An 11,469-nucleotide genomic window follows, 5' to 3' on the forward strand; every position below is an offset into this window, starting at 1 on the left:
TACTAACTGAAATAACTGAGCTTGCACTTGCTTTTTGTGTTCTGCTCGTATCAAAGTTAAGCTGTCATTAAAGTCCATGAGTGATTCTATACTTAGGGGTACTTTTCAGATTTACAAAAAAGTGAAGAAAAAAGTGCTTTTTTTGTTTCATATTGTATTTGATTGCAAATGATACACCTGGACTGTACTTAATTCATCAGTTGGTAAGCTTAATCTCTTATGATTTTTTTAATATACCATAAATCCATATTATGCTGCATTTAGAGCTATTTAACATTTCTATGTCAAGCTACGCGTCCTAGAAATGTCCCTCATCATTTATATCACAGTTGAGAGAACATTTAAAAAGAATCATGGCACAAAAATTACATGTAACACGGTTGACGGGACAAACCTGTCCCTACAACAATACATTTTGTGATGAGAAACATGGTTGACAGGTAACACAATTGACATTTTCTAAATTTTTTTGGTGCTAAATGTTGGTAACACAGTTGATAAACAATTAAAAGTAGTGCTCTCAGGTGATTTGAAAAATTAATCTAATTAATTACTGGATCTGTAATTAATTAATCAATCTAATTAATCACATTTTAAACTCATTTTTGGTTAAGGTCCCAAAGTAAATGATTTTAATTCCAGGACATTAAAATTACATTAAAGGACATTAAAAATGTTTTTAAATAATGTGGGAATGTACAATATATTTTTAGGTACCCTGAGGCATAAGGAACACATGAAAAAAGTTTTATGGTTCTATTTTTACAAAATCTACACATTCCTACACCTAAGATAAGCTGATTTGATTTTTAGGACGGTTTTTGCTTCTGTCACATTTTTACTCACTTTGGACTCCATAGTCACTGCAATATGAACCTCTATACTTCTATGAGGTCAGGAGAACCAGGGCTACAGGCTAAAAACTATGAGGAACTATGTACAAAACACTTTATTCAAGTCTTGGATCAAAGAAAAGTGAAGTATTTTCTGTTTTACATGCTCTGAACACACAAACTGCTGCTCATTGGTGCAGAGCAGCCCCAAGCTGAAACATGACACCAGGATGATGGAAGGAAATTTTCTTCTAGCTTGCTAGAAGGTGCCCTCGCTCAGGCCGAGGACCCTAAAAATGAATGCTTAAGTAAGTATATCCCATAGACATGGAATGTACCCCTTATTATTGGAACCTGTCCCATAGAGTGTTTAAAATATGGACATAGTCTGCGGGAGGTCACCCATCTCCTTCTGAAACAGTGAAATGTGAAGTAAAAACCATTTCAGGTAAGTACCTCTTGAAGCCCATCGAGGGAATGTCGAGAGTGTCCAAAGCAGCAATCAGAGCAAAGGGTGGCTATTTTGATGAAACTACAATACAAAACATGTTTTCAGTTATTTCACCTTATTTTGTGAAGTACATAACTCCACATGTGTTCATTCATAGTTTTGATGCCTTCAGTGAGAATCTACAATGTAAATAGTCATGAACATTAAGAAAATACACTGAATGAGAAGGTGTGTCCAAACTTTTGGCCTGTACTGAATAACAGTTAAACAAAGAACTCAGGCTCTGTCCCATAGTACTACACACTCATGATAAATTAAAAATAGCTACATGAGATCTGGGTTACATTTGCAAAAGCTAGGGATGGGTACCGAATTAGGTACTTTTATAGGTACCAACAGAATTCTGTCAAAAGTACCAGGTACTGATTCACGTAAAACCAAAAGGTTCCATGTTTAGGTACCTAAATGCATCCTTGTGACTGTGAGGGAGAGAGAGTGGACAATTTAACATGCTGGACATGACCACAGCATTGCAAGTGTAACCCGGGTGGAAAACTGTCATATTTCTCCTTTTCACTTTCTTTCGGCTTCGGTACGGGTTCTATCATTACATCGTGCGTCATGACGCAAGCCGTCGTTACGTCATCACGTGGTTAAGCACGGCCAATAGGTACGGCTTTAATCGGGAAGCTTGAACACAGTACGGGGAGCGCGAGCTGGAGCACACACGAGACGGACACTGCAGGTAAATGCACCGTGCATATCGTCTTTTAATGTCAACTGTTTCAGTCTCTGATACTAACATGCAACCAAACTGTAGGGAGCTGACTACCGGTGCCGATGATGACAACGGCGTGTGTCTCTGAGCTACCTTCTGAACCGGTGAGTCACGCCAACTGTTAGCTTAGCTTTGAATTACCTGGAGCAGTTAGCACAGACTTTTATGCTGGTTTCTCTAAATGTATGTGACTAAACTGAATATGAATCATATCGAAACAATGTGGTGCTAATGTTGTATGTGTATTTAAAGGGTGATAGCAATACGATGCACATTAATGGCCAAGCTTTATAATTGTTTGGAGCTAATGCTATGCATGCACTTTAAATAGCCTCAGGTGATGTTAATGCACTTTGGAGTCATGCTATGTGCCTCTGATTGATAGATTGAATGATGTGCTAGTTCAGTTGCACTGATTTATGATGTGAATTTCATAATTGATATTGTGAATTGAAATTGAAATGTATATGGTGTGCACACAGAAAGTTTATCCTGGCACTGTTCCTTTTTATACAGGCCAGAGATGATGGCGAGCTTAGAGCCTAGAGAGAATCCAGAATGAATGACGTGCGTAAGTCGGAGGTGAATCCATGAAATTCCAGGCTAAGGCCTCAACGCCAACACTCATCAACTTTGGAGAATCTGATCTGTCCTCCTGCTCTGGTCAGGCCGGTAGGAGGCTCCTTTGCAGCCACCCTTTCTTTCTTTCTTTTTTTCCCTTGCGCTAGTCCATGCAGATTGCAGTTTGAGCAGCTCTGAACTCCGTTACTCCCTCACACACACTTCTTTTTTTCCCTAGCTGCTCTGTTCATGTCTTGTGGACTTTGAATGACATGAACTGAACTGAATTGTGCATTGCACTGGACTTTTTGGACTGAGCAATCACTTACTTGGACGAACTTTAAATGAAATGTTTCTCTCCACTCCCAGAGTCAAACCTTAAATCTTCTGTTAACTAGCCTATTACAGTGTTACTTAAGGACCCATACTGAACTCAAGTAATTACACGTATGCTACACAAGGTTATATATTGAAGAATAGATATGTTAAATTTATGTATCAAAATTGTATTATTAAACAAATTCATATTTTTTACCACATAAACACAAAAAAGTACCTAAAACTGGTACCGTTAAGTACCGGTACCGTATCATTTCAAATGTGAAGTTCAAAGTCTCATTCAAGCTACACTGCATGTTTTAAAACACAAGTCAAACATCCTGAAAGTAAAGTTGGTTAACATCCCAACACATACTTTGTAACACACTTTGAAATAGTTGATGTTCATCACTTAAAATAGTGATGTAGGCAACAGTTTGACCACCGCAAACAGAAGCTAAAGGCCTCGTCACACAGGATGATGACAACGTGCACACCCACAACCTGCTCACCCACGCTCTCTTCTGTCTCTACTTTTCATCTGAACCATTGAAACAAAAATGCCTGAAAAATATCTTAAGAAAAACAATGATGGTCTCATGCTACATGGATTCATTAATTGATTAATTTTTTCTGTCATTTCGGGTTTTTCATTGAGCCGTAGACAGGAAGTTAAAACATGTCAGGCGAGTTGCGGTCGAAGCCACGGTGAGAAAGGAAGGAGAGGCTTTAGACAAACTCTATTCTCACATCATGTAGATTGCATCTCTTCCCTTTTACTGCGGCGTGAGTTTAAAAACAGATTAAACGTTTGTTTGAGAAGCAAAGCAGCAGAGCGTCTCCGTCTCAGTTGTGGATGTGAAGATGGGCTGGCTTTGTGTGCTCGGGTTTATCTGTAAGTATGTTTTTACTTTAGATATCTGTGTCTTTCAGAGGAAGAACTACGGTTTTACTCAAAGTAGTGTTGAATACAACAACATAACAGCTGAAATAACAGAGCGATATGAATGAACTACTTCTATAAGCACCTTTCAAGAGTCCAGTATTTCCACAGTTTGTGTTCATTTCGAAATCTTTACAACATACACACTGTCTGCTTTTAATTAGTTTCTGTCTTTTAACACTTACAGAATAACAGGGAAATGAAACTGTGGTTGTGAAAAAGTATTTATAAAAAAACCAAGCTCCAGCTTGTTGAATTACCTTTGATTACCTGATGAAGGATTAATCTTTGTTTCAGTGCTGAACACACTGAGCCATGGATCTGCTCAAGGTAACTCACTGTTTGTCTTTTTTTCTGAAACTCATATTTTGTCTCTTTTATAACAACTTTATGAAGTGTGTGTGTGTATACACATATATATATGGTGAAATTGAATTTTTTTCTCATAAAAAGATTTACTCTTTGAAATCACTTTTAAATTGGTAGAAGTGTTTTTTGTTTCATTTTTATTTTCACACGCATTATTTTATGCTGTCTGTATGATCAGCAAACATAAATGTAGATTACAACAGTTTAAGGTTATTAACTGAGTATAGTTTTTACTCTGTTGTCACAGTACTTTTAGTTCACTGATGATTCTTTTTTATGTTTTTCTCTGTTAACAGCTCCCACTGCTCGTCTGACTCTGAAACACAGCTGGCCTCAGATATTCTTGGGTGAGACAGTGACTTTAAGATGTGAGATTGAGGGAAGTGAAGACACTGATTGGACGTATGGATGGCAAATACGGGGCAAAGACATACCACCAACAACACAAAATGAATACAGTATTAAAGACGCCACACATGATCTCAATGGAGAATACATGTGTTATGGCAGAAAGGGAGATATCTCTACACCATGGAGTAAACCCTTCACACTGACAGTGAGAGGTAGGTAAAACCTTGATTTCCATTCTGTTGTGATTTTCACATTTTCTTGTTTTTAATCTTTAAAAATGATACCTAATCAAACAGAAATGAAACCCTTTGCAGGTGAATAATTATTTGATAACCATTAAAGATTTTTTTAATGTTATTTCATAAAAGGATTGTATTTCACAAAAGGATTGTATTTCAATGCAAGCTCAGAAAGGCCATACCATTTTCTCACAAAACGGGGCTGCACCTCACAAAAACCAAAACACTCAGTAATTTATTCAATCACATTTTTGTTCTCGTCAAACAGCACAAAAACCCAGGGCTGAGCTGAAGGCTGACAAGAATACCATTCCAGCAGGGGGCGCTGTGACCCTGAACTGCAATGTTAACCTTCCATCTTCTGGGTGGAAGTTCCACTGGTACAGAGGAGAGACAGCATCTGAAATAAAGATCACAGAAGATGATCATTACTCCATCGCACAGGGAGGAACCTACTGGTGCAGAGGAGCAAGAGGAAACCCTCCTTATTACACTCATTTTAGTGTTCAGGTCCCCATAAACAAAACATGTGAGTATAGAAGTTATGAACTCATTGATTTAACAGTTTTATTTTATTGTGTTTTAATGTGAATCTCTGAACCTGAACAGTGCCTAACAGAGCTGTTGTGACTCTGGACTCTGAGTGGTCTGAGATCTTCAGTGGAGAGACGATCACCCTCAGATGTGTAATCCAGGATGGAGAAGACACAAAGTGGAAGTATGAATGGGAAACAACAGACTCTGAGTTTCCTAAACACAGTGAATCTGCTTCTGTCAGGGCTGTTGTTCACAGTGGAGGGGAATACAAGTGTCTGGGTAAAGCCCAAACTGATCTGTCTTCCTCAACTGAATGGAGTGATCCACTCACAGTGAGCGTATCAGGTAAGAGACTGCTTTATGTTTATCATGATCACATGCTCTGTGACCTCATCATGATGTCATGACTAATTAGAGATTTTAAGTTAACTATTAACTGTTAATATATTCAGAGTATAAATAGAAACAGTAATAATCTTTACATGTTTGTGTTCTTTAATCAAAAACAGACAGACCAAAGGCTGAAGTGACGGCTGATAGCAGAGACTTTCCAGAAGGGGGCGCTGTGACCCTGACCTGCTCTGTGAATCCACCCAGTGGCTGGAAATACACATTTTGGTACAAGCATTATAAATCTGTTTCAGTCAAAGTTGTTGAAGGCAGTGGAGTTTCCTCGTCTGGACAAATTCAAGTTTCAGAAGAAGGACTTTACCAGTGCAGAGGAGAAAGAGGAAACTCTCTTTACTACACAGAGAGCAGTGATAAGATCAGCATCAATAAGAAGAGTGAGTCTGTTCTTTCTGACACCTTTTTAATGAGAATTTAAGGTTTTTTATCTTTGTATCTTTACTTTGACATTTGTAACTCCAACAGATGCAAACAAGGCTGTTCTGACTCTGCACCCTGATTGGTCTGAAATCTACTCTGGAGAGAAGACGACTCTTCGATGTGAAATTGAAGGTGGAAACGACAATGAGTGGGACTATGAATGGGAAACAACCAGCTCAAGCTCATTGAAACCTGAGAAAAAAAAGGAATTCAATATCACTCCTGCTTCCACATCCCACAGCGGGGACTACAAGTGTAGGGGCAGAAAAAAAAGTGACAGGTCTTCAACAGATTGGAGTAATCCCGTCACACTGACAGTGTCACTCTGTAAGTCACATTTATTTCTGCTGTTTTTTAAAGATTTAAGTCATATACAGTTTGTCATTAATGGAGTTTCCTTCTCTAACAGACAAACCTGAGCCTGTCCTGAATGTGTCTCCATTGTGGCTGAGTCCTGGAGACTCAGTAACTCTGAGCTGTGAGGTTAAAGACCCGTCTGCAGGATGGAGGTTCTACTGGTATAAGACTGTTCCCAAACTACCAGGAGACTCCTACAGCTATGAGCTGCTGTCTGAAAGCAGCAGTGGGACTGAACAGTCCTCCTTCATTGTTCATGGACAGACACACACAGCAGGATATGTGTGCAGAGCTGGAAGAGGAGATCCAGTCTTTCACTCTGAGTACAGTGCTCCAAAGTTTGTCTGGTCTGCAGGTCAGTTCATCTTTAGTCAGGAGACATCTGTTTTAGTTATCTTATATCAGTATAATTCAGTATCTCAAATACTTACATCTTCAATGAAACATCAACATGAGAGGTATGAATTGATTGTGGTGACATCAGTCTTCTGTCTTTAAAGTTAATGGAGCCAGTAGTTTGCTTTTCCCCAGATCTTCATCCATCAGCGTCTCTCAGAGTGAGTCCAAACAGAGTGCAGCACTTCACCTCTGACTCTGTCTCTCTGAGCTGTGAGGGAAACTCTTCTCAGTGGAGAGTGATGAGGTTTCTGAAAAAAGGCACCGTGTCTGTCTGCTCTACACTCTGGATCAAGACTGAGTCTTCATGCACAATCCCCACTAACAGACCGAGTGATGACGTGTTCTGGTGTGAGTCTGAATCAGGAGAGTTCAGCAACGCAGTCAACATCACCAAACAGAGTATGGTTTCATTACTTTACCTTTTTGAATGTGTGTGGAAAGAGTCACCTCTTGTGTTTTTTTAGGGTCCAGTTACAGGATGTCAACTTTTTACCATGTGGATTATTAAAGTCCTAGTTTCTTAATCTGTGAACAAAGAGAGAACAGTCACTTATCTCCATCCTGAGACTATAAACACTTCAACATTTAAATTCAGTGATGACTGGATGTATTATTTTGATCTTTAGGCCTTTGCTTTTTTCTCTTGAGGTTTTCACCAAGATATATGAGATAATTCCATTCTCATCATTTTGCATTTTCTCTTTTTAAAGATTGATTTCTGACTCTAACTTCTTAATTTTGACTGATTTCCAGGTGATGATATCATCCTGGAGAGCCCCGTCCATCCTGTGACTGAAGGAAGTTCAGTCAGTTTAAGCTGCAGATTAAGATCCAGAGATGTTGTGTCTCACATCTTTTTCTATCACAACGACAAACTCATTCAGAACGACACCAGGAGGGAGCTAAACATCTCTGCTGTGTCAGCGTCAGACGAAGGCTTCTATAAGTGTCAGAGCTCAGGAAGAGAGTCAGCTCAGAGTTGGATGGCTGTCAGAGGTGGATGGGGTATGAAAGATTTCTTTCTGATACAGTCTGTTCAGTTTACATTTGAAAGCCATAGTTAAAAGCTGAAGAAGGGATTTCTATGTCTTTGTGATCTATATATTTAACAGCAGTGTCCGGACATGATAGTTCTTTATTTTTCATGACTCTGATGAGTATCGCGCTGATCTGTGGGCTGATAATTCTCGTTCTTCTGTTGTGTTACTTCAGAAACTTTAAGGGTGAGAAATGTTTCTTCTATCATTTATTTCAAAAACACAAATGTTCAGAAAGTGACAGAGTAAGAGAACTAATCCTTGTTATTGTTTTTCACAGGTTCATGCTTCAGCAGGTGAGTTCAACCATCATTTCTGCTGTTTTTAACTTAAGAGCAATGAACTCCATACTTAATGTAATTCAATGCCACAGGTTGGTCCAGTCTGGGAGCCCAGACCAGGACTTTCTTACAAGTCATGTCGTCGACCAGAGTGATGCTCAATACAGTTCTCTCCTCCACGGTAAGGATTTGTCTTTACTTTGTATCTATGTCCCCATACGCCTGTTAGATAACATGTTTTGAAGCATCATGTTGGCTTCAGTCGTAAAATGTGGTTTCAGTTGGCTCCTTTTCACGTCTGCTCTTTAGATGATGCTGTGGCTCAGAGAAGATCAAAGTTAAAAAAAAGTGTTAAACATAAAATTAGTCTCACATCAGTGCAATAAAACTGCTTCACTAACAATAAATCTCTGTTAATCTGAAGCTGATACTTGTGTCTACGACTCACTCAGAGGTCCTGAGGATTATGAAAATGGTAAAGTATGCTGTTGATTCACACATACTACAAAAATATTCAGTGTAATTTAGTTGACGTATTTTAACATTTTCATTTGCTTGATGACGACCAGTCCAGTTGAGGAGAATCAACCAAGACTTGTCCACTAGTCAAGCTGTTGATCAGAGAGATGCTGAGAATGATCAGTACAGTTCCCTCCTTCATGGTGAGTACCTCATCTTGTGTTTAAACCCAGTTTCCTGCATGACGCCGTTAACCAATCAGATCGTTCATTTTGCCTGCATGAGCAGCTCAGCTGAGCTCAGGGATGTCTTGGATGTTGAAAGCTTAAAAAACAAAAGTTTCACATAATTTTCTGCCTGCTGTTTGCACATTTGGAAAAAAATGACAAATTGAGAGATGAATGTGCCATGTATCAGCAGTAAAATGTCACTGTAAAAAGATTCATAGTAAAATACTGGCAGCAAAAAATGACAATTTCCGGTCATTTTACAGTACATGTGTTGTAATTAATTTTTATAGTTTAATACTTTATATTGAATTAAATTACCTATTAGATTACCCTCCATCTCTTTCTGCTCTGATGATATCTGTGTGTAGATTGAACACCTGAGATTTTTAGAAAAAAAAAAAGTTGGTTACTCTCTCTGTGTGTTTGTGTGCTTAAAGCTACCATCATTTCAAACATAGACTAAGGGCTGGTTTAAATGATAGACTTTTCTCAAGAAGCTTTTAACCTCAAATTCACCCTAACCTGGAATTGACCAACATTTCAACCACTGTTCCAACTCGGTGGAAATTAGGGTTGCGTATACACAAGTGTTTCTTCATCTTGTTTTCATGAAACACAGAGACTCAATGTGTATCCTGTTGTAATGCTGATCACTGTGACTTTGGCAGACATTTAAAAACTAAGGATGTTTACTAACATGAACACATTAAACTGATTCACACTGTCTTGATCTGTTTCTCCACAGGGGATACTTCTGTCTATGAAACCCTCAAAGGCTCTGACAAATAATAAATGGTACAAGAAAACCTTAGATTATATACGCTGCAGAGATGCCATAATTCATGTTATTGATTATTTAAACCTGTGCAACCTTGTTATTTTGAATAATGAGGGTAGCTAGCAGCATTTAGTGGGGTTTTTTCAGAGTTAAAAAGAAGTTAGAGATCTGAGGAGAGATCTGAACAAACTTTAAGTTGTTTTCAACCAGCTCTGTGACCAGGGAGACTTTACAACAGAAAAAAATGTTCACAGGGCGTTTTTACATCAGTGTATCCATCTTTGCTTTTTGTTATTTTTCAGGTTTGTACAGTTTGTTTATAGATTTATTTTTATCCTTTGCCAAACCATCCAGTTGTTGTTGTTTTTGTAAATAACTCAAATGATAAGAATTAAATTTGTGTGTGTTAGTTGTTGATGTAGTTGTTGCTTGTTATGGGACTACATTTATTTTGACTGTTTTCCAAAACACCTGAAAAACAACTTTTAATACAACATAAAAACTTTTTTTTTCTTTCTGCTGAAATGATTTGTTTTCACACTATCCTTTTTTCATTCTCCTAATAAAGTTTTTAAGCAGTGAGCTTATATTTGTGTTGATGTTTTCTTTTTGACCAAACAGCCAATAGGAATAAGCCCACGTCAGCACAGGTTGGACTCAGTCATCCTCCCCTCTATCTTCCTGATTTTTCTGTTCATCTTTAGAATTAACAGAAGTTCTAAGCAAATCTTAAAAAGTAAAACACAAACTTTGGATGTGCTTGTTTTGCTTTGTTGGAAATATAAATCTTATCTGAGAAACTACAAGCAAAGAGTGAACAGGTAATGGATGTATACAGGAAAAATCTGAAAATTCAGTTAATAAAACTGTCATGGGTTGGGAGGATGGGAAGAACCTCGTTTTTAAACATTAAAATCAATTCTGTGAATTCTTTGTGTTTAATATCTCAAAATAAGATTAACATCAGAACTTTTCAGGCCTTGGTTGTGTCATAAATAAGCCTGAGTCAAAAATAAAACATGACAGAGGGGGCACATCATGACACTCACCACTCTCTTTTTTTCTCTGGCTTAGTTACATCATTTCTTCTGAGTGTATGAAAAACAGAAGTGAAGAAGTTTTGACCTTATGTTAACTCCTTGATGAAGAGTTGGCTTCATGTAATTCATGTTCTGTGACAAGCATTATTACTTTTTTTGTCATATTTCCACCATAACTGTCTGGAGCTCTTGTTTACAACTTGTATAGATCTCATTTGATTTTGCGCTTTAACTTGTTATAACTTGTGGATTCTGAGAAAACTGCTGCAGTGACATCAACAGGTCTTTCATAAAACATTCCTCCTAAAGCAGAACTTTTAATACAGGATGTGGTTAAACAGACCATACCAAGTATGTCCCACATTGTGGCGAAGGAGGCGGGGGTGTAATCAACAAGTTTTAGCACACCATTAAAGCCTCATGGTAACTGTGGCTGTTAAATACAACACGTAAAGTAGTTTGCTCTATAACCTCAGCGAGGAAACCAAATGAGGGTTACAGGCAAAACTAAAACTAGATCAGGCTAAATTTGGATCAGATTTTGCAGCAGATTAACAAAAGGTGATGATTGCTGTGTTCTTATTAATTCACTATATTTGTGGAAAATCCGTTTAGTTTGGGGTCAATGACCAGTTCCTAAGGTAAAAACTGAACCAGAAACTAATTCTTTCAATGTGTGA

General features: G+C 38.0%; 1 protein-coding gene and 1 long non-coding RNA gene across 2 annotated transcripts in view; both read left to right on the forward strand.

Annotated features, from left to right (window-relative positions):
- The first annotated feature begins 2,624 nt into the window (after nt 1-2,624).
- LOC141784546 (uncharacterized) overlaps nt 2,625-11,469 on the forward strand; it is a 13,878-nt gene continuing 5,033 nt past the window's right edge. Inside the window, exons 1-11 of the mRNA XM_074662385.1 lie at nt 2,625-2,734; nt 4,182-4,214; nt 4,550-4,816; nt 5,112-5,372; nt 5,453-5,725; nt 5,890-6,165; nt 6,254-6,535; nt 6,618-6,920; nt 7,097-7,363; nt 7,718-7,969; nt 8,077-8,187. Coding sequence (XP_074518486.1) covers nt 2,653-2,734; nt 4,182-4,214; nt 4,550-4,816; nt 5,112-5,372; nt 5,453-5,725; nt 5,890-6,165; nt 6,254-6,535; nt 6,618-6,920; nt 7,097-7,363; nt 7,718-7,969; nt 8,077-8,187 — 2,407 coding nt within the window. The 5' untranslated portion in view covers nt 2,625-2,652. The remainder of the gene's footprint in view (nt 2,735-4,181; nt 4,215-4,549; nt 4,817-5,111; nt 5,373-5,452; nt 5,726-5,889; nt 6,166-6,253; nt 6,536-6,617; nt 6,921-7,096; nt 7,364-7,717; nt 7,970-8,076; nt 8,188-11,469) is intronic.
- On the forward strand, nt 8,723-10,033 carry LOC141811256 (uncharacterized). The gene is made up of 3 exons (XR_012600157.1): nt 8,723-8,757; nt 8,852-8,944; nt 9,717-10,033. It is a non-coding gene; the product is annotated as an uncharacterized LOC141811256 (long non-coding RNA).

Source organism: Halichoeres trimaculatus, unplaced genomic scaffold (assembly GCF_033239565.1).
Source record: "Halichoeres trimaculatus isolate MK-OKI-2021-1 unplaced genomic scaffold, fHalTri1.1 fHalTri1_scaffold_22, whole genome shotgun sequence".
NCBI lineage: Eukaryota > Metazoa > Chordata > Actinopteri > Labriformes > Labridae > Halichoeres > Halichoeres trimaculatus.